This window comes from Lissotriton helveticus, chromosome 1_1 (assembly GCF_964261635.1).
Source record: "Lissotriton helveticus chromosome 1_1, aLisHel1.1, whole genome shotgun sequence".
Taxonomy (NCBI): domain Eukaryota; kingdom Metazoa; phylum Chordata; class Amphibia; order Caudata; family Salamandridae; genus Lissotriton; species Lissotriton helveticus.
In genome coordinates, this window is record NC_136057.1 from 885,019,752 (window position 1) to 885,042,545 (window position 22,794).

General features: G+C 49.4%; 1 protein-coding gene across 2 annotated transcripts in view; it reads left to right on the plus strand.

Moving 5' to 3' along the window:
* The window catches only part of MON2 (MON2 regulator of endosome-to-Golgi trafficking), a 1,009,595-nt gene that overhangs the window by 559,866 nt on the left and 426,935 nt on the right, over positions 1-22,794 (plus strand). For both annotated transcript variants that reach the window (XM_078675668.1, XM_078675659.1), the window contains exon 14: positions 1,291-1,472. In XM_078675668.1, coding sequence (XP_078531794.1) covers positions 1,291-1,472 — 182 coding nt within the window. The remainder of the gene's footprint in view (positions 1-1,290; positions 1,473-22,794) is intronic.

Consider the following 22,794-nt stretch of genomic DNA (forward strand, 5'->3'; position numbering starts at 1 on the left):
AGATAATGGCAATCCCTCCTCCCCTTTTTCCCGTCCTGTCCATATTAGTAACAAAATAGTCAGGTGGCACAATGTAGTTCCAATCAGTGATACTCGTATCATTGGCCCACTTTTCTGTTAGGAAAATCAAATCAGGATTTTCAGCTTGAATAAAACACTCTAGATCGTTCTTATGTTTCGTAATTGACCTGGCATTGATCAGGACACATTTAATAGACGTAGGGCTATTAAATGTTGACTTATTAGCGTGTGCTTTGAGGAGTAGCGTAGAGTAATCCTGCATAACATTAAGCCGCCTGGTGGTATTTAGCTGTGTGACCTCACTAGGCCCGGTCGCCTTGGAGGGCCTTAACTTGATCTTGCATTGGTTGCAAGACACCTGAGACATATTAATAAGATCTACTTCAGTCTTTAAAGCAGGGCACTCACCACAGTTAAGGCCCAGGAGTTCCTTACATGTTTTGGACAATCTGGGAATTTGGACAGGGGTTCTGGCGCTGGTCGCACTCCGGGCGCCGACGGGCTTGCCTTTGGCGCACTTTCGGCGAGCCCGCTGCGCTGTCGTAGCATCCGGTAATTTATAGCCGGAAGGTGAGTGTGGAGAGGGAAAGACTAGACCGCTACACGGGTCCACCCTGAAGACGATTGCCCAATATCTAGGAAAAATAGTTTGTCTGAAGAAGAGAGAATTAGGAGAAGATTTTGGCTCAAGATGAGTTGTACTAAGTTATTTCATTATTTTAAGCCACCTTTAATGAAGTTGGTGTAACCTCTGAGAGCCTGAATTAGAAATTTGAAATATTAACTACATTTTATGTTATACTAGTACAGGCATATATTCTTCTAGAGTGAACAATTCTGTGAATAAAAGGCACTGTATTTATTTGTAGAAGGGGCCACAGACAACAGGGCCAGTGCTGTTGTGAACTGTGGTTTTCAGTTTTGCTGACATCCAGCCTTTTCCGATTCACATCTTATTGCATGCTGTGTTGCCAGAAATTCAGAATGTTTGCTTGACTAATATCTTTCCCACCTGCACCAGTTTCCCCAGCTATCAGTAACATCCTTGCTCTTCATTTCCCTACTGATTATTTTACTGTAATCACCCTTAATCATCTTTTGAGTATCTGTGTAAAGATTCTTTAAATATGTATTTAACTAAACAATTAAGCCTTGTTTGTGGGCCCTATTTTATGCACAGTCAGGAGGTGACATAATATTTTTAAGGAGCTGTGTTTCTGTTTACCTTGTAAAATGTGCTAGTATTTTACACTGTTTGAACCATTACAGCACAGATGAAACAGCGACAGAAAATATTCTGAAATCGGAAATGACAATGGCGTCCCTTTGTGGAAGACTTGGACTGGTGACCCCAAGAGATGCCTTCATAACTGCCATTTGCAAAGGGTCTTTGCCACCACACTACACTCTGACGGTCCTGAACAGTTCATCAGTGACTCTCAGCAATAAATGTAAGAATTTGGAAACAAGGGAAGTTCTTCAATATTTGTATGTTTGTTATTGTTAAATCATGCATGTTTATTAAGTGATTGTGTTGAGAAATTCATATGTTAATTTCAAATCTGAATGTGCAGCATAATGCAATATTTGATGCAGTATTCGATGCATACTGGCAACTTGAAGGCTGTTTGCTTGAAATGTTCTGCTGCTTTAGCTATAGGCAATGTCAGAAGCACCTGTTCCTTCTCTGTGTGACTCAGACTGTGGTATGTTTTGGTCTTTAGTTTCTCATTTCTGCCCCATTAAATGCACAAATGTAACGTGTACCAATTTTTTTTATTTTTAGAAAATACAGTAGCATATTACTTTTTCTACTTGTTGAGGTCTGATCATAGCCTCTCAAGGCTTCCTATTTCGGAAACAACATATTGGAATAGCATTTTACTGATTTATGTACCCACTGCATTTTGGGATTGAGGCCATAGCTTGGCAGTGCCTGGTGCAAAATCTGTAACACCTTCACTTCTAAGGCTAGCATGAACTAGGAAAGAAAGAATGTGCAGCTCTAAGAGCATCCATATGCTGGCACAAAAAGAGATTAGCATTAATCTGTTCCTTGGATACCTATGTGCCTTTGCTCATTCCTTCTGACCAACCATTCTTCCAGTTTTTGGACTAGATCCTCTCCTTCCCTGCCCCCCACTCAAGAAAATAGATCTTAACCCCTTCAGTGCTAATGACAAGGGTAACTCGTCATGGAGTTTCCATTGATTTCAATGGAAATTCAATGGACCTCGCACACACCCCTTAGCATCCAAGTGGTTAATTAATAGTCACAAAGATTCAATCTGCCAGTGTCTAGGGGTGAATGATGTAGCCTAGTTACTTTGGAGGCGGATCCTTTAATTGTTTCTTTCCTCAAGCCCACATGCATTTAGTACTGCTTAGATATTCATAAGGTATGGAATAGGCAGGTAGAAATATCGATCAGAAGAAAAATATATTTTCGGTCCTTGGATGCTTGTTTCCAGTCCAGGGAGGACCTGGCTTGGCAGTTCGGGCTGGACTGTTGCCATGGGGCACAGGGTCAAGACTGATTTGCATATGGCAGGGTTCAAACTTGAATGGCATGGTGAGCAAAAAAACGATGGATTTAGGCCCAGATCTCTGTACTGGGGTGAATGTATGACCTTGTTCTGCATTCTGTCCATCACCTGTTGTTTTTGCAATTGTCACCCCGAGTGGGATGGGTATGTTCAGACGTGAGTCCCGTGCTCTCCATGCCACTGGAATCAAGCTATCCAGGGTGATGAGGGCTGAAAACCTGAAACCGGTCCTTGGATGCTTGTTTCCAGTCCAGGGAGGACCTGGCTTGGCAGTTCGGGCTGGACTGTTGCCATAGGGCACAGGGTCTAGACTGATTTGCATATGGCAGGGTTCAAACTTAAATGGCATGGTGAGCAAAAAAACGATGGATTTAGGCCCAGATCTCTGTACTGGGGTGAATGTATGACATTGTTCTGCATTCTGTCCATCACCTGTTGTTTGGTCGAAGCCTGCGTTGCAGCGCATGCGCTGTTGCAGGCGAGAGTTCTTGTAAGCAAGAAGGGGCATGAAACCACGCCTCTTCTGCCATTGGCCGGCCTCGTGAAATGGAGGCCTGCCATTGGATAATGCCCCTGTTTGGATGATTTGTCCGCTATACTCCCTCCTTTTGAGGACTCCGTGACCTGACTTATGGTATCGCAAGCCAATTTCCTGAAACATTGCTATGGCAATCACGAGGCCGGTCACGGAGTCCTGGAGGGGAGGGATTCAGTAGCTGTTTCCGCCCCTGTTTTTTTTTTTTTTTTGTGCGTGCGGTTTTCTGTCATTCTTACCTCGTTCTCCTTGCTGGATGGAGGCATTGCAGTGGTTATATATACATATTATTGGGAAATGTCCCGGTTTTTAGCTTTAGAATTCTGGTCACTCTACCCGGTGCCCTCTCCCTTCAGGTGCACCGCTGATCCCCGCCGGGCCCCGGGCAGCTGCGGCCGGGAGCTCCATCCACTCTCTGCCATTTTCGGCAAAGAAGAAAAACTTCCCCCGAGGAGCCGGAGCGCAGTGCGAGCGGCAGACCCTCCTCCAGCCTCAGACAGCAGCAGGCCAGCCGGGCGGGTCGGGGAAGGGGAGGAGAGCGGGTGGCGCTTGACTGCACCGCGGCGTCGGCTGCAGGAGGAGGCGCGGTGGCCCCGGGACTGTGACTGGCCACCCAGGGAGTGTGGGGCCCGCTGGAGAGAGCCGGCCTCCGTCTGTGTGGGGCACTGTGGGACCGGAGAGCGCTGATCCAGGTCTGCGAGGAGCTAGGGATGAGGGATCCGTGCGGCGCCGGAGGACGGGACTTTGTGCGCCTCCCGCCGGGGTTCCCGACCCTGCCTGGCAGGGGCGTAGGAGACACTAAATTTCTGGGGGGGACAGGGACAACCTTTTGGACTTTCCAGTGTCCTGATAAAAATCGACCATTGTCTGGGAACCGTAAACTCAGTTAAAAGAATACAATCACATAGTTTTGTAGTGAAACATTGATAAAGGCAGGCATGTAGTCACACTTTGCAAGCATGCTTCGATTGTTATTTACATTCACAAAGTAATTAGACCAAATGTGAAAAACATGTTTTTGAATCTTACATCTTCATGCACCAAGCAAACAAAGAAGGGAAGAAAAAGGAAGAATAAACTAAATGCTTTTTGCGACATGTGCATGATTGTGAAGGGCTGTACACATCTTTAACAAATGTCAAAATGAGCAACTGGACCAGTACATGGTGGACTCGGATCTGACCTCTCCCCAAGATTTGGGAAAGAAGGCAGACTAGGGGGTCCGTACAAGAGTGCAACAAAAGTCTCATGGTGGTGCTGACCAGAAGAAGCAAGATTATACTAAGGCCCAAGACAAAGGTCTGGAGAAATCTAAAGAAAAGTCTTCTGAAGGTCCTCAAAAATATTTCTCTGGGAGTAGGTCCCATTCCTCTTCCTACTCTAACAAGAAACCTTGGTGCTATTTGTGTAAGGAAAAAGGTAAAAGGGCAAAGGATACAGATTGCTCTAAGTCTAGCACCAATACTGCTACTACTACTCCTAAACATTCTAGTGCCCCTAGCAATAGCACTGGTAGTAGGGGGCCCCCTAAGAGTTTAGCTGGGTTAACCTTGTGTACTAAAGTGGGTTCTGGCCTAGTCAGGACACCCACTCAGGCTGTTTTAGTCTGTGAGTGTGGCACTGGGCTCACCACCCTTATTGTAAGTCCCACTAACTTGGGCAAATACAGACAGCAGCCTCTTATCAATGGTCAGGAAGCTGTGGCATACAGGGGCCAGTGTCACTATGGTGACAGAAAAACTTGTGTCTACTGAGCAGATCCTACTTGGACAGATTTACCAAGTGACCAATGCTAACAATACCAAAACAGATAATTCCATGGCAGATATCAATCTCACCTGGGGAGGGGTAACTGGCCCAAAGAGAGTTGTGGCATCTCCTGACCTACCTGTGGACTGTCTACAGGACAATCATTTGGAAACGTCAGCCTGGTCTGAAGTGGAGTTAAGGACTCATGCAGAAATGATGGAAATTTCAGCCAGTGTCTTTGCTGTCATTAGGGCTGCGGCCAAGAAGTGAGGCACTGAGGGAGCCCTGGATCCTGAAGAAATGGACCAGTCAGCTCCCAAGAGAAGGAGCTAGAAGGATAAAGATGCATCCTCCTCTCAGGCTTACAATGAGAATCAGTCTCCTCAGGGAGATGATCTCAGTACTTGTGAAGGAACCGTACCAGAGGAGCTTGGGCCTGACAAGGCAGAGCAACTAGGGGGTTACAAATGTGGGGGTGCCCCTGCATGAGCAGGACCCCCTCACAAACCCTGGAGTCGATTCTCCAGGCTTTGTAAGAGCGATCAGCCATTTTAAGGTTTATAGTGGACATCAGTTATTAGATGTTTAACTAAATAATGGCTGCACTGGACCTGATCATGTTTTGTATTAAACATGTTGGAATCATATCCAAACACTGACTGTGGTGCTAGAAGAATGATCCCAAGTACTAGGGGACTCCTTAGATGACCCCTCTGTACTCCGAGTAACAACCTTCAGTGTCTGCCAGCAACCTAGTGCTGCTACCCACAGACACGATTCTGCCCTCCTACTGCTGAGCTGAGCTTGAGCAAGGGAAGGTAGAACAATAGGTTTCCTGTCACAAGGAGGTGTGACCACCTCCCAAACAGGACTTATTGTACTGGGCTGGGGGCGCTTGCCAGTGGCGCTAGACTGCTTTGAAGGGCCAAATCTGAGCCTTCCTTGCATACTTCTGTTTGAGACAGTTCAGGAGCCCTTGGTTTCCACAAAACTGGACAAAGAAAAGGAGAGTATCCCCCCCTCTGTCCAGTCCTTCCTCTGGGAGGGATCCCCGAGTTGCTCCAACCCTTTCTCTAGGGTACTTAAGGGCTCCCCTGTGGGTAGGTCCTCAGATTCTTCGTGGAACAAGACTCACCTCTGAAACCAAGACACTCTTCTACCATTTGGACACTTGAACTTCGAACTTTGACTGGACCCAAGACTGCATCAAGGAAGGCTCCTGCTGTTCCTGGTCTCATTGTTCAAGTCTTCTGCATCATCTGTGTCTGTGCATCACTAAAGTTCTCCAGAAGGCCTGTGGGCATCAAGGACATCCAAAGTAAACTCCCTTGGCGTGAAGGAGTCACTCCCCTGCATCTACAGCCCCTAGAGGTCTGACCTGTCTTCTCTGCAATTTTGAGGACAGTATAGCTCTTCAAAGCTGCTGGTACCAAACACATGTGCACTGCGATGAATTGCCGTTGCCAAGACTTGTTGGCTCTGCACTCAAGAGATATTTGGGCTACAAGACTATTCACCCTCTAGCACCTCATCCCTCAAAGATCAGCAACCTCACTGAATCCTCTGCACCGTGGGCCTCCATCTTTTGTGAGCTACCTGAGATCTTCTTGCGACTCCTGTGCCTTTGGCATGTGGGTCCTCTCGAGGGTCTTCCTTTGCTTCAGCTGGCTCCCCTGCTTGCTCAGAGCCTGCTCTGACTCGCCTGCACTTGGTGAGCCACTTGGATCTTACTTGTCTCAATGTGTGCATCTTTTTGCTTTCCATGCCATTTGCGGCTACCTAGGTTTGTTGGTCCTCCCACTAGACACCGACCACCTGAACACAGATACCCAATATGGGACAGCTCATGCATGGCTCCTGGTCTTCCTCAGTATCTCCTGGTCCTCGCAGCTACAGCAACATGGTCACCATCTTCACTCTTGAACCTCCCAACATCGGTGGGGATTGTGCTTCTGTGTCTCCTGGTCACTTCCGAGTGGCATAGACTCTGTCCCCTCTGCTTGCAGGTTCTCTTCTTCAAGAATCCACTCTTGGATTCCACCGGACTCCTTCACATGCTTCTTCAGAGGCATCTTCTTTGAAGTCTTCCTTTGTTGTCTATGGCAGGTTCTAATGTCAATTCAACCCTATGCACCCGGCCTCCCTAGTGCAGGTAACCTGGTTCCTGGGGCATCCATAAGTGGGATGGCTCTTCAACCTCCCGTCTTCCTAAGGGTTTCTTCTGGGTCCTCTGGGAAGGCTCCTTCTTTTGTAAAACTGCAGCCACAACTTCTCCATTGACTTCCATCAAGCATGCGGCTGTGTTTCTACTCTGCACATAGCCCCTTGGGGTTCCTGGGTACTTACCTTGGGTAGTTCCTTGTGTCCCCATCTCCTATGAGTTTTCTGGTCCAAGTCCTGTTCTCCTTGAAGTTTGTATTCCACTTTCTTCGCATATGGTTTGGTCTTCCCCTTGACACCAGTGTATATTTGAGCAACTTGCCTAATTATTTTGAAGTATTCTTGTGTGTATTGTTGATATCTCCGGGTAGGAGATATACCAATGTGTTAGTGATTGTGTTGCATAATGAATAGCCTTATTTTTATAAACACTGTGCGGTTCTTTTTCATTTAATCTACACTGTTGATTAAATGTGGTAAAACAAGGTGCTTTACACTCCTTCTGGCTAAGCCTGAAGGCTTCTCTCCACAGCTACCACTTTGAGAGCGTTCTATGGTTATCAAAGACCACTAAAGTCACCATAAGGGTTGCCTGGATGAGTGAAAGGTGCATCACTCCTGAGAATGTGCACCATATCCTCAGCCAGCCTCCTACAACTGCCAACACCAGTTCTCTAATATACTTCTCCCAACAGTGCACAAGTCCTAAAAAAAGAAGTGGGGCACTAGCTAAGTTAGGCAGTATGTAAGTAACATCACAGTGCATGACATCGCACGTGACATCACAGCACATGACCTCACGGGAAATGATATCACAAAAAATCACATCAGATTCTAAGCCCTCGCATATGTTAAGCAGGTCTATCATGAGTACATTCAAGCACATTACAATATTTAACAAATTAGAGTTTGCGTTGAAGTTGTGCCAAAAAATTATGCAACCTCAGTGCAAGATCTTGGTATCCATTTATACATGTATTTATTAAAACTCTGCCAGAAAGAAATTGGCATCAAGGAGAAACATGGCTGTATATCTGTTCTGCTTAATTGGTTAGAAAGTGTGCATTTTAAAATATCTTATGGGGTTAAGGCACCTGGTGCAGTGCTCTTTATGTACCCAGTAAATCTCAGGAAATAATGATAATAATGGTAAGATAGGTCTGGAGGTGAATGCTCTTGCTGGAGAGACAGTTTTGCCTAGTCCCAGTTTTGAATCAATGTAGCATAGAGGGTTAATATGTCTCACGCAAAGCTCATCATGTGATATATAGATGATAGATTTTTCTTTTATGGGGTATTGATTTTGACACCTAGATCCTTTATTTACTTGCAGTTCATCAATTGTAATCCTTATAAAATAGTACAGCGAATTATAAAGGAAAGAACATGTGACTCCTACGCCTTGAAACCCTCACTATCTTATGTAACACCTCCTGTAAATTGATTTAAACACATATGGTTTATAGTGAATGTATAATGTGTAGGTGTGATATAAAGTGCTCCAACACCCTAGATTGGGTAGCGCTATAAAGAAAATAGGCAAAATAGTGATATTTAAATAGTTATTTGTGTAAATATTAGGACAGACCAACACATCTGACACAAGATAATGCAAGTTAGCTTAGACTACGTTTGAGGCTAATTGTTCTCATGTTCCAGGGCAAGGTTCAACTGTTCAAAATAAACATTCCAACAAAACGTTGGGCTTTGAGTGGCTGAATTGCACAGTGTGAAACAGTCAAATGAGGTTGGGTCCGGACTCAGGAGGGACAGTATGCAGTCAGCCAGGGCCGACTTTAGGGCAGTGCGACCGGTGCCACTGCACCGGGCACCAAGCTCAGGGGGTGTCATTTGCCTCTGACCAAAATGCATGCGCTGTCCTCTTCCATTTCCACAACATTGTGAAAATAGAAGATGGACAAAGGCGCTCACGTGGTTGTGGGTGGATGTACACGGACAATAAGTATGACCCTTTGAGGATGCCTTCACTGCCACTGCACATGCAGCAAGCGCTGCTGCTAGGCCCCGAGTCCACCACTGTACCAGTGCTTGTGCTGTGCAACAACAGCTAGTCTAAGCCGCAGTGCACCCTTGGGCTTCTGACAACAAGCCAGAGGGCCCTCGCAGGAGCAACCCTCAGATACAGGAGAGGAACAGCACTGGTCTTCACCCGAGCGTCCGTAACAGGAAATTGAGACAAAGCACTGTGGCTGAAAACACAGCTCCTGTCTTCTGGTATGTACAAGCCTTCCTTGTCTTGCTGTTTTTCATGCCTTAACGTTTTATTGTGAACAGTCTGCTTGTCAATGTTTTTACTTTACAGCCTGCCCCCTTTACACTGCTGTCTTGATCCATACTGTCTTACTTTACAGTGGTGGACAGTCTCTCCTGCTACCAGAGTGTGTCATGAACCCCAGTGCAAGGATGAAAATGGGGCCTTCAGGCCAGTGGGTCCCAGCGACCCTGTGTGCTGTGGACAATATGACCCATCTCTCTTTACGCTACTCTTCTGGTGTACAGCCTACTTGTGTGTCTAAACTGCTATCCCTTACATGCAGTCTATTTTTTGACCCTCTTTACACTGCTGTGGCTTGTCTTCATTTAAACTGCTGCTCTGCTGTGTACAGTCAGCCACGTACCAGTTTTCCACTTCTGTCATGGTGTGTACAGTCAGGCATGGACTTCTTTTACGCCGCTTTCCGTGCCTATACAGTCTGCCATCCGACTAATTCAAGTAGGCAGGATACCAGATGTGGCCTAACGCATAGAGCTTCTGACTTTGCAAGTGGGCACTCAGTTTAAAGTCCCGGAGTTGGCTCACTATGCTGTGACTCTGGGCAAAGCATTTAATTTCCCCACACCTGGAAAAAAACATGAATCTGACATTGTGTAGTATAATCTAGTGTTCACATGTAGCACTGTACCTACGAAAGTAGGTAAAATGGTGGGTGGACACCCTGGGACATGCCTGAGTGCCCAGTCGTCCCCTCGCTAGCCAGGACCCATGTCTTACAATCTAGGCTTTCTAGCCACCAGTACCAGGCCTGCCACCCATGCGTCGTCTAAGCAGGCACACTTTTAGGCTATCAGGCAAAATGTTACTGCAAAGTAATCATTGCAACTGAACATATCCTCTCACTCAAGAAGGCACTCTCCATACATATCACCTCTGGGCACCTGTGCTCCCTTTCTTCGTGAAGGTCTGATACACAAGGGCCTAACCTGCTAATACTTTGTCTTCGTGTTTTATAGAGCATCAGATGTCATTTTTTTGCATTTCCTTCTAGTAGTCTCATTTGTTTAAGCACCATGGACTAGCTGTGATTCACTTAGCCTTGTCCCTGTCCCTGTCACTATGTGTACTCACAATGCCTTGCAGCAGTGTGCGCCTATTGCATTCTGGGCACCTAGTTCGATTCTTTTACTTTGTGTGCCTCTAGCCCAAATACCTTTCTTGTTTTCAGGTATACAGTAAATAGCAAATTTTATATCTCGGGCTCAGAGCGCCATACATCTGAGTACCTTTACAAGCATTACACAAGTTTTCCCGCATAACTTAAAATAAAAAAAGTTTGTTGGGGCGCCCACCGAGATGGTCGCACTGGGTGCCGCCAACTCTAACGCCCACCCTTCTGCCAGCAATTAACTAACTGCCTCTCTTCCTTTGTGCTGGAAGTGCAGGCTGCAGGCAGTGGTGGAAGCGAGGGCGAGGTGTGAAAACATTCATGTAGCTTTTGCAGCACAACAAAAGGGAAGGTCACAGGTCAAGGACAGGGCCATTAGCACGTCAAAGCACTTGCGCTTTGACATACCAATGGCCCTGCCACAGACAGAAGAGAGAGGTGAAATTCTTTTGAACCTCGCCCCCCCCACCCTTGTCCCCTGCGTCCCCCCCACTACAAAATCTGGGGGGGATATGTCCCCCTCGTCCCCCACACTTCCTACGCCCATGCTGCCTGGCCGTTGTTCACCCGCAGTGCTGCCCTCCCCCCGCCCCCTCCCCAGCCACCAGGGAGACGGGACTGTCCCGCGGAATGAGGTGAGTGATCGCGGCCCAGCCGCCACCAGGGGTCCGGGGTACAGATCCGAGTGTTAACCCCTTTGTTGGTGAAGCTCCCCTGACTCCTCTCCCCTTGTCCTGTATACACCACGGCCCCTTGGACAGCCCCACCCACTGTTGTGTGGCCTCCCCGGGCAGAGCACGGCTGCATCTGCCCGGCACCACCGCCGGCAGGAACCGCAGATATGGCTGCAGGCTCGGAGCTGTGACCGAGATACAACCGCATTTCAGTGCACAGAAAATTGAACGAAAACTGAGCAAACGAAGTGCTGAAACCGGGGTTTGGTGACTAGATTTGTTCAAAGGTGAAAACTATGCCGGACGCGTTAAGTGTTCCGTAAACTTGGTCGGCAGGCAGGACCTTGTTTGTGTGTTCTTTGAAGTGGAGACCTGACAGCCCGTTTCGTCCCCTGCGTTATGTCCTATCTGGATAAGCTTCCATCTCACTGTGCATTCTCCTTTTAGTATAACGTGGGCCCCCTACTTGTTTCCGTTGACTTTCATACCTTAATTATCTTCCGTCGTTATCAATTCATATTCTGCTAGCGGCGTATGCCTGAATCATGAGACCCCGCTGTGCAGCTATGTTATGCTATATCCCTGACACTTACATACCCCCTGCGTTAACACCTAGGTACCTGCTGGATACTGTTAGACCGACCTCCCCCCATCCCATTGAGCAGGGCTTCCATTCCGCAGCGCACCTGACACCCATCATCTTGACCTCGGGCCCGGGCGCTTGCCATCGCGGCTGCACACTGACTCACCTCATGACACTACAGCTCTATTGACACGACCTGTTTCCCCCTTTTTTAACTTTTCCTTTTTTTCCCTCACACATTTCCCCATTTTCCTCAGTCATCACCTCATGGTGTTAGAGACCCTATCCCTTTTCCCTGTTTTGTCCCGTTTGGCTTTTTGACCCCAACAGTTTCGTTAAGATGTTACGGTGGCTGTCTCCACCGACACACTTATTGAAATACTGGGTATATTGTATTGGTGCATGCTATACATCTGACGTTCAACACTCCTGTTTACACACCACCTCGGGTGCTACATCATGCACTGCCCGTTTGGAAATACACGGAGAGAAGGCGGAGCCACTAGGACGAGCCACCTCCCACTGAATCTCACCTCACTACACCCTAAGGCTGCATCGCTCTGGATACAGGGTGTCGTCACACCCGTCGCAGCCCTACCAACTGTCTATATTGTCCTATCATTTCTAAAACACAACCTGGTATGCATAATGATTGAACTGCTTTGCGATATCATTGCAATGTATTGCTGCACTGTTACCATGCAACCTATGTGTGTTATTTTCTCATTGGCATTGCATATCTGTGTATTGATTGTATGAACAAATAAACCAATAAAATATATTCCCAATTCATATTCTGCTGACCTTACCCTTTCAGCATTCGACTGTCCTCTTCTGGCTCCAAAGCTGCCCTTACTCTATGTGTCTTTTGTAGCCCTTACCCTTTCTGCCGACATTACCCTGTGTGTCTTCTGCTGCCTTCGCCATTTTTGCCTCTGCTGCCCTTACCCTGTTTGTCTTTGCTGCCCTTACCCTGTGTGTCTTTGCTGCCCTTACTGTATGTCTGCAGCTGCCCTTGGTGTCTTCTAGTGCCTTTACCCTATGTGTCTTCTGCTACCCTTGACCTATGTGCTTTTTGTCTTCGGCTGCCCTTACCCACTGTATCTTTTGTTGCCCTTTCTGTCTGAGAGTCTTCTGCTGCTCTCACCCAGTGTGTGTGCCCTCTGCTGCTCTCACCCTGTGTGTGTGTCTTTTACTGCTCCCACTCTCTGTGTATGTGTGTTTTGCTGTTCTCACCATGGGTGTCTTTTGCTGCTCTCCATTTGTGTGTGTCTTTTGCGGCTCTCACCCTGTGTGTGCGTGTATTTTGCTGCTCTCACCCTGTGTGTCTTGTGCTGCTCTCACCTTGTGTGTGTCTTGTGCTGCTCTCACCCTGTGTGTGTCTTGTGCTGCTCTCACCCTGTGTGTGTCTTGTGCTGCTTTCACCCTGTGTGTGTCTTGTGCTGCTCTCACCCTGTGTGTGTCTTGTGCTGCTCTCACCCGGTGTGTGTTTTGTGCTGATCTCACCCTGTGCGTGCGTCTTTTGCTGCTCTCACCCTGTGTGTGCGTCTTTTGCTGCTCTCACCCTGTGTGTCTTTTGCTGCTCTCACCCTGTGTGTGTCTTGTGCTGCTCTCGCCCTGTGTGTCTTTTGCTGCTCTCACCATGTGTGTGTGTGTGTGTGTCTTTTGCTGCTCTCACCATGTGTGTGTGTGTCTTTTGCTGCTCTCACCATGTGTGTGTCTCTTCTGCTGCTCTCACCCTGTGTGTCTTTTGCTGCTCTCACCATGTGTGTGTCTTTTGCTGCTCTCACCGTGTGTGTGTGTCTTTTGCTTCTCTCACCCTGTGTGGGTGTTTTGATGCTCTCACCCTGTGTGTTTCTTTTGCTGATCTCACCTTGTGTGTGTCTTTTGCTGATCTCACCTTGTGTGTGTCTTTTGCTGATCTCACCCTGTGTGTGTCTTTTGCTGATCTCACCCTGTGTGTGTGTTGTGCTGCTCTCACCCTGTGTCTTTTGCCTTTTGCTGCTCTCATCCTGTGTGTCTTTTGCTGCTCTTACCATGTGTGTGTGTGTGTGTCTTTTGCTGCTCTCGCAATGTGTGTGTCTCTTCTGCTGCTCTCATCCTGTGTGTCTTTTGCTGATCTCACCCTGTGTGTGTCTCTTCTGCTGCTCTCACCCTGTGTATGTCTCTTCTGCTGCCTTCACCCTGTGCGTGTCTCTTCTGCTGCTCTCACTCTGTGTGTCTCTTCTGCTGCTCTCACTCTCTCTTCTGCTGCTCTCACTCTGTATGTCTCTTCTGCTGCTCTCACCCTGTGTGTGTGTCTTGTGCTGCTCTCACCCTGTGTGTGTGTCTTGTGCTGCCCTCACCCTGTGTGTGTGTCTTGTGCTGCCCTCACCCTGTGTGTGTGTCTTCTGCTGCTCTCACCCTGTGTGTATGTCTTGTGCTGCTCTCACCCTGTGTGTGTGTCTTGTGCTGCCCTCACCTCACCCTGTGTGTGTGTGTGTTGTGCTGCTCTCACCCTGTGTGTGTGTGTCTTGTGCTGCTCTCACCCTGTGGGTGTGTCTTGTGCTGCTCTCACCCTGTGTGTCTTTTGCTGCTTTCACCCTGTGTGTGTCTTTTGCTGCTTTCACCCTGTGTGTGTCTTTTGCTGCTCTCACCCTGTGTGTGTCTCTTCTGCTGCTCTCACCCTGTGTGGGTCTCTTCTGCTGCTCTGGGGCTCCTGTTGCTCCTGCTGCTCTTACTGCTTGTATGTGCTAGTGCTTGCTTTTCCCTTTAGCTGCTGTGCATGCTGTTGCCCTTATGCACTGAGCTGTCTCTTACCCGCTATATTGTATCCTACCCTTGCATTTTAAGGATCTCTCTACTTTGTATTCCCCTCTGTGCATTTTGCTGCCATTACACTCTGCTTTCTGCGGACCTTACCTTGGGGGCTCCGGCTGCCCTTACACACTTGACCTGCTCCTGCCTGTACCTGCTGCGCCCTCACCTTTGTCCCCCGTGGCTTAGTCCCCCATGACCCTCTGGTGGTTTGCTTCTACAGTCACGGTTTACCTTGCCCGCTGTGCTGTATGCTATCCCTCACTTTTAAGGACCAGCCTCTTTGTTACCCCCAGAGCCTTCTGCCCCGCTTACTCTCTGTGCCTTCTGTTCACCTCCCAGTGATGCTCTGCGTCTCCATTCCTGTGTGTGTTCCCTTCTCTTCCTGACCCGTGTATCCCACCCCTCTGTGTGCTCATCTGCCGCCCTGGTATCCCTCTCCTTGCCCTGTGTTGTCATCACCCCTTGCTGTCTGTCCCCTGTGTGCTCATCTGACACTCCTCGCTGCCCCAGCATCCTCTATTCGAATCCCTTTCATTGTCCTGTGTCACCCCTTCCAAGGGCTTTAATTGGGATGAAGAAACTGTGGGGGTCTCTCACGACGGCGTGGCCTATGTAATTAAGGCTGTGGCTTTAAAACACCTAAACTAAAAATCTGTGGTTCGCATAGTGTGCTTATTTCTGACGTTGCAACCAGATATATAATACAGCAACTCGCATTACACCTAAAACAAGCCAGTACTATTGACTTTGTTGATGGTTTTTCTCTCCATAAGATGAGTAAGTAACAACTGTGGCTTTGTTGTGTATAATATTAAAAATGCTTCTGTTCTGAAATAACGAGACTGAAATAACTAGAACGAATCTCTTTCAAGTAACATTAAAGGTGGTGAAGGGTGGTACTGCTTCAGAATTAAGATAGTTTTCCTCTGAGAGGAAGGGCAAAAATGGACAGCACCGGCAGGACCCGGCCCACTTAATGCCCTGCCCCTTCCTGTCCCTTCTGTTCCATTAAGTGTGCTCATCTGCCCTCTTACATCTCCGCCACTCATACCACTCCTTGCCCTGTGTTTTTATCACTCCCAGCTGTTCCCGTGTACTCTTTTGCCACTTATCGCTGCCTCTGCACCCCTCTGTTTTCAGCCCTTTCCTTTCCCTGTTTTTATCACCCATACCTGTCCCCGTGTTCCACTCCTATGTGCACTCATCATATATCTAGCATCCTTCTGTCCTTGCCCTGTATTTTAATCACAACTTCCTGTGTTCCACTCTGTGTGCTCATCCGCCCCTCACCCCCTCTAGTCATCCCTCTTTTTGCCCTGTTTTCATCACCCCATCCTGCCCCCAGTGTTGCACTCTGTGTGCTCATCTGCCACTCCTCTCCTCCCTCTGCTCTCATCCCTTTCCTTGCATGGTGTTTTCATCGCCCTTTTTTGCCCCCTGAGCTCCACTTCTCTGTGCACACATCTGCCACCCTCTCTTCTCGCCCTCTCCTTGTCCTGTACTTTCATCACCCCTTACTGTCATGTTTTCCACTGTTTGCTCATTTGCCACTAACTGCTGCCCCCTGCACCCCTCTGTTCTCACCCCTCTCATTGCCGGTGTTTTCATCACCCCCTTCCTGTCCCCTGTTTTCCACTCTGTGCCCTCGGCTGCCGCTCCTCGCGCCCCCCTGCACTGCTCTGTTCTCTCCCTTACCTTGCCATGTATTGTTATCACCCCTTCCTGTCCCGTATTCCACTCCGTGTGCCCCTCTGCAGTCCTAGTCATCCCTCTTATTGCCCAGAGTTTTCATCACCTTCTTCTTACCCAATGTTTTCATCACCCCTCTCTGCCCCGGCTCTTTCCCAATACACTAAGCCCTACCGCTGAAACCTCCGATGTCACCATACCTGCTGCACGCGCTTCTAGTTCCTCCCCAAAACTAGCTTGGTTTCACGGACACATTCTTTCCTAATAATTTTTAGGTCGAAGCCTGCGTTGCAGCGCACGCGCTGTTGCAGACGAGAGTTCTTGTAAGCAAGAAGGGGCATGAAACCACGCCTCTTCTGCCATTGGCCGGCCTTGCGAAATGGAGGCCTGCCATTGTACAATGCCCCTGATTGGATGATTTGTCCGCTATACTCCCTCCTTTTGAGGACTCCGTGACCTGACTTAAGGTGTCGCAAGCCGATTTCCTGAAACATTGCTATGGCAACCACGAGGCCGGTCACGGAGTCCGGGTGGGGAGGGATTCAATAGCTGTTTCCGCCCCCCTTTTTTTTTGTGCGTGTGGTTTTCTGTCATTGTTACCTTGTTCTCCTTGCTGGAAGGAGGCATTGCAGTGGTTGTATATACATATTATTCCCTTTAGGAGTTAGAGGATGGACCCTCCTTGTTTTCAGTTAAGAACGGTTAACCAGCCGCGACTCTCCGTAATTTGTATCCAGCCGCGTGTGCTTTAGTGACAAAAATTCAAGCCAAGCCGCTTTTCTTTGTGAAAGGCCCCTCTGCTGCCATACTGGGGGGCCTGTATGTCACAGAGCGCCGATGACACCGCCCCCGGCGCCCCCTCCCGCAGACGAGCAGAGGAGCCGCCGAGTATCAGACACCCGCGAAACCTAGAGCTGGAGCCCTAAATGAGGCGGACCCTAGCCGAGACCGGAGGTGAGGAGTACCCGGGGGAGCGAATTCACGGGCGGCGCGGGGTGGGGGGGCGGCCAAAGGGGCGGAGCGGCGGGAGCGCGAGGTAGAAAAAACGCGCGCCTCAGGAGAGAAACACTGTGCAGCGGCACCCCAGAAGGTGGCAGACGGCGAGAACCACACGCGAGGGGCGGCTAGGGCGAGCCGGAGAGGGGTCTGTGTACGGGAATCAGGGGTAGAGGAGTCAGTGAGGGAGAATAACATCAAGAAGCGGGCGGGTAAATTTCCACTTATATGTATAGAGGTCAAGATTGTTCTAGGGTGAGAGATCAGTGTGTGGGTGAAGTCAGAACTAGAAGTCAACAAGAGACAAGACAGGGCTTTAGCTCTCAGAATGACTTGCTGATGAGAGAAGGGAAGATCAAAATAAGGGAGAAAAGAAACCTTAGGATAGATCCTTAAGCGTCGTGACGACAGGTGTAGGGTTTAGTCGGATAGAGTAAATAAAGGTAGAAGTCAGTGTGGAAAAACTGCGTAGAATGGGGTTATTTGCTTTTATTTATTTAGCTGCGATTTTAAATAGCTCCAGTGCCTTTGGTGGGCTGGTACTGTCAGGGACTAGAGTGTATGAACACCTTTATTTTGCCATAGACACAGAAGGGGTAAAACTGTTTGATACATCTGGCCCGCATTTGTTTAGTCTGTGAGAGGGAGGGAGAGAGAGTACCTGCACTTCTCAGTTGAGATGCAATACTTTTGATTGGAGATTACCAGCAGTTAATTCAGTTTAACATAGCATAGATCCTGTATTTAAAAAATAAAAATATGAATATAACATCTTTTTCACTCTGTGTTTCACTTCTGTTCTTTTTTCTAGCTGCTCCTTATATGCATTTTCAATTATACGTTATGATTGAAATAATACTTAAAAGGGACAGCCTAGTAAAACCAAGTTACATATAAGCTGGAAACTCCTGACACAGGCAGGATAGCTACACAGATATAACAGGCTCATACATCAGTGCTGCTGTTCAATTTACAGAGATATTTCAGGATACGAAAGCAGACGAGTTACACCTATCTTGCATGACCAGGACTCACACAGCAATAATGTAATAACAAGCATTGGCATAGCCAATAGGTCTCGCCTTTGGGACCTTTAAGTGTGTAGACATGCACCAGTTGATGTTGTTGCACCAAGGATATTTTGCTGCATAACTAAATCCTTATAAGGTCCCAAAAGCGAAACCTATTGGCCATGTCAATGCATGTTTTTGCAATTGTCACCCCGAGTGGGACGGGTATGTTCAGACGTGAGTCCCGTGCTCTCCATGCCACTGGAATCAAGCTATCCAGGCTGATGAGGGCTGAAAGCCCGAAACCGGTCCTTGGATGCTTGTTTCCAGTCCAGGGAGGACCTGGCTTGGCAGTTCGGGCTCGACTGTTGCCATGGGGCACAGGGTCAAGACTGATTTGAATATGGCTGGGTTCAAACTGGAATGGCATGGAGAGCAAAAAAACGATGGATTTAGGCCCAGATCTCTGTACTGGGGTGAATGTATGACATTGTTCTGCATTCTGTCCATCACCTGTTATTTTTGTGCTTTATATTTCAGCACGGCGCTCGCTTTTCTGTTGACACAGCCAATAGCTGTATGTCTTGCAAATGCGACACCTGTTGCATTGCAAATGCTTGTTTCTCATGCGGGCATTACCTTAAAAGTAACAACACTCGTAATTTGATAAATCTAGGCTGCAATGTGCTTCTCTTAATTCGAATGCAGGAATACATTAGTGTTTATTGTGTTTAAGGTTTACATATTAAAAAGTGTTCAATGATTTTGCCATGATGGGACAGTTATGTTCTTTATGACTTCAGTGAAGATTCCTGTAATGCAAAATTAGGATTATAAGTAACCTTCCCCTTTAATGGCTCTTTCTTCCCTTGAGAAGAGTAGAAAATGTTCTAGTACTGGAACAGGACAAGAGCTATATTGGGGCTTTTTCCTTTAGCAGTATCTGCAGTTTGAGGGTCTGGTAATCTGATCAAGTGAAATGAAAATCTGAAAGGAACACGTAGTGATAGATTCCTTACCTTAGAATTACCCCTGGGCATCAGACTGGATCCGGAAAGTTTTCATCAGCAGTACCCCTGCGCGTCGGTAGGCGTCATTGTGCGGCTCCGCGTGCGTCGTTAGCGCCCGGACGACGTCGCTGGAGTTACTTAGTCGCTCCCACGCGCGCTGTCAGTTCTTTCATTTTCCAAGCCAGCAGGCGCAGTTCCGGGAAGAGCAAGTACCCCGGGTCACTTTTTGACTGAGTTTTTCGAGCCTTTTACCTCATTTCTTCTGAGTTGATCAACTCCTGGTGTCGTAGGGATGCCCGACTTCAAGAACTGTGGGGTCTGTCACCGCATGATGTCGATGACGGACCAGCACTGCGTGTGTCTCTAATGCCTGCAGTGCGACCATTGACTCCAAGTCGTGCCCCGACTGCCGGGCCATGGCGTCGAAGACTTTGCAGGAGCGGTCCCGAAAGTTGTTGGAAGTCCAGCAGTCGGCACCCTGCCGCTCAAGGTCTGGAGGTCGAGGGACCGGTCGCGGAGCAGTCACCATCACTCCTCTGGATCTAAGTCCTCGCACTCTGGGTCAGGTAAGTCAAAGCATTCCAAGATGAAGTCAAAGAAGCGCTGTCGCTCTTTGACTTCCCCTCGCGCTTTGCGCGAAGTGGCTGAGGGTGCGGGTGGTGCTGTAAACCTTTGGTTCACGACACTTGATGAAGATTCTTTTCAGTGCCACCCCTGTCGCTCCGGCGGAGCCGGCGACGTTGCCGCCAGCCTACCCACCATTTCCGGGTCCGTCAGCGACGCCTGCACAGGTGCAAGTGTGTCTTGCTGCCATGGCCTGATTCTTTGGGCCGTCTGGCCCGCCGACATGCCTTCCGGCCCCGCGGGCCCGACTGGGTGTTCTGTCCTTCTGACGCTGGTGGCTTCTGCCCCGGAACCTCAGTCTGCTTCGGCGCCGCAGGCCCTCCTTGGATCCGGGCTCGGATTCCGGGTGACACCGTTTAACCTAATGATACCTCCACTGATGTCGACCCCACCTCCGGCACCATCCGGTACTACCGCCGACATCGTCCCCGGTGTCAGCCCTGAACCGGACACGACGATGGGGCCTTTCTACCCCTACGTCCGTCCTCCTTATTTTCAGCCTGTTTCCCAGTCTTCAGAGGAAGGGGAGGACTAGGAGGGGTCTGAGGACCTTCTCACACAACAGTGTGGTGATGATCCAGACTGGGCAGAGGATTTGGGGAATGCCAGTTGTCTTGATACCTCCCCAGACCTTGGCCTGCTGTCTCCTTTTTCCGTGGCTATGGAAGAGGGAGCAAGTTATGCAGTGGTGTTACGTAGGGTGGCCGAGGCTCTCCACCTCAAACTCCCTACAATGGCCGTCAGGACTAACTTTCTGACAGAAGTGCTTCAACTGGTGGCAACCTCTTCGGAGCCCTTGCTGCCTTTTAATGATGCACTGTCTGACGTTCTTTTGGGCGCTTGGTCCAGGCCCAAAACAGGGGCTCCTGTGGCCTGACGCCATTGCCCGGCTTCAGGCGACCCCCTCTTTCTCTCCCAACAACCCACCCCTGAGAGCTTGATTTTCCAAGCCTCTGCATCCCAGAGCGCATACCCTTCCGCACCTCCGGATAGAGAATCCAAGAAGCTGGAGCAGCTTGGCAAGAAGCTGTCTTCATCTGCCAGCTTGTGGCTGCGGTCGGTGAACACCGCATGCCTCTTGGGCTGTTACTCCCACTCTGTGTGGGACACGGTTGCACAGGTGCTGCCCAACTGTCCGGAGGAGGCCCAGATAGTACAAGCCCAGGCTATTGCAGCTGGGAGGGATGCAGCTAAGTTCACCATCCATTGTGGACTTGATACCGCCGACTCGCTGGGCAGGGCAATTTCGACAACGGTGGCGCTTCGGTGCCACACCTGGCTGAGAACATCTGGCTTCTCGGGGAATGTCCTGAACACCTTGATGGACATGCCCTTTGATGGCATTCGCCTTTTTGGCAACAAAGCGGATAGTGCGTTGGTGCGCTTTAAAGACTCACGGGCTACGGCCAAGTCCTTGGGCCTCTCGGCCTCTTCCGCCTTCTGCTTTTCGCTCCTTTCATGGCCACGGAAGGGCTGCACCAATACGTTCATTCCAGAGCCACAGGCCGGCGCAGCAACAACCTCAGCGCGGGGGACCAGCGGGGGGTTAGTCCACCTCCACCCCGCAGCATCCACTTCAAAGCCTTCCCAGTCCGACCTTTCGGGCACATCAAACGCTAGTGGGCGGCAGAATAAGCCATCATTTCCCCCACTGGCTCAACATCACCACAGACAAGTGGGTGCTGCAAATAGTCTGAAGGGGCTACTCCCTCCCCTTCTAGACTACCCCTCCAGCTATGCACCTCAATACCTCCGCATGTCGGGGGACCATCTTGTGCTTCTTCAGCAGGAAGCCATTGCTCTCTTGGCCAAGGGGGCCATCGAGCGTGTTCCTGGGCCAGAAGTAGGTTGTGGTTGCTATTCCCACTACTTTCTGGTCCCCAAGAAGGACAAAGGCCTGCGTCTTATCTTGGACCTTAGGGACGTCAAAGGCTTCCTCCGGATGGAGATGTTGAAGATGTTGCCGCTAGCTCAGGTCTTGTCTGCTCTCGACCCTGGAGCCTGGATGCTAGCGTTGGACTTGCAGGATGCATATTTCCACATCCCCGTCCTGCCGGCCCACCGGCGTTACCTGCGGTTCACGGTACGCCACGAGCATTTTCAGTTTACTGTGCTCCCGTTTGGACTTACCAGCACCCCTGGAGGGTTCACGAAAGTGATGGCGGTGGTCGCAGCTCATCTGCGCAGATCAGGGATTCTAGTCTTCCCCTATCTCGACGACTGGTTGTTGAAGGCAGGCTCGCCCCAGGCAGTCGTTTCCCACCTCCAGACTACGGCCGACCTCCTGCATTTGCTGAGGTTTTCCATCAACGTGCCAAAGTCGCACCTGATTCCCTCTCAGAAGCTCCTCTTCATCAGAGCTGTTCTGGACTCGGCTCAGTTTCGGATTTATCCTCCCGTGCAGCGAGTCCGGGATATTCAGGCTATGATTCCGATCTTTCAGCCTCTATCCCGGGTTTTGGTCAGGATGACCCTCCGGCTACTAGGCCTGATGGCCTCCTGCATCCTGCTAGTGGATCATGCCAGATGGCATATGCGGGCTCTGCAGTGGGACCTGAAGTTCCAGTGGGCACAGTACCCGGGCAACCTGTCCCATCCCGTCCAATTCTCGGAGGGCGCAGCTTGACAATTGCAGTGGTGGCTCATGAATCGCGATTGGGTCAATGGGCAGATCCCTCTCCCTTCCCCAACCAGAGCACACAGTGGTGACGGACACATGGGAGAGGCGGAGATCAGAGGCCTCTGGTCTCAGGCCGAGTCCCGGCACCATATCAACCTTCTGGAGCTTCGGGGATCCGACTTGCACTGAAGGCACTCCTTCCCTCTGTCATGGGAGAGTAGTGCAGGTGTTCACAGACAACACCACCGCCATGTGGTACTGCAACAAACAGGGCGGGTTGGGGTCGTGGACCCTATGTCAGGAGGTTCTGCGCCTCTGGACATGGCTGAAACATCAGGGCATTTCCCTGGTGGTTCAACACCTGGAGGGTTCGC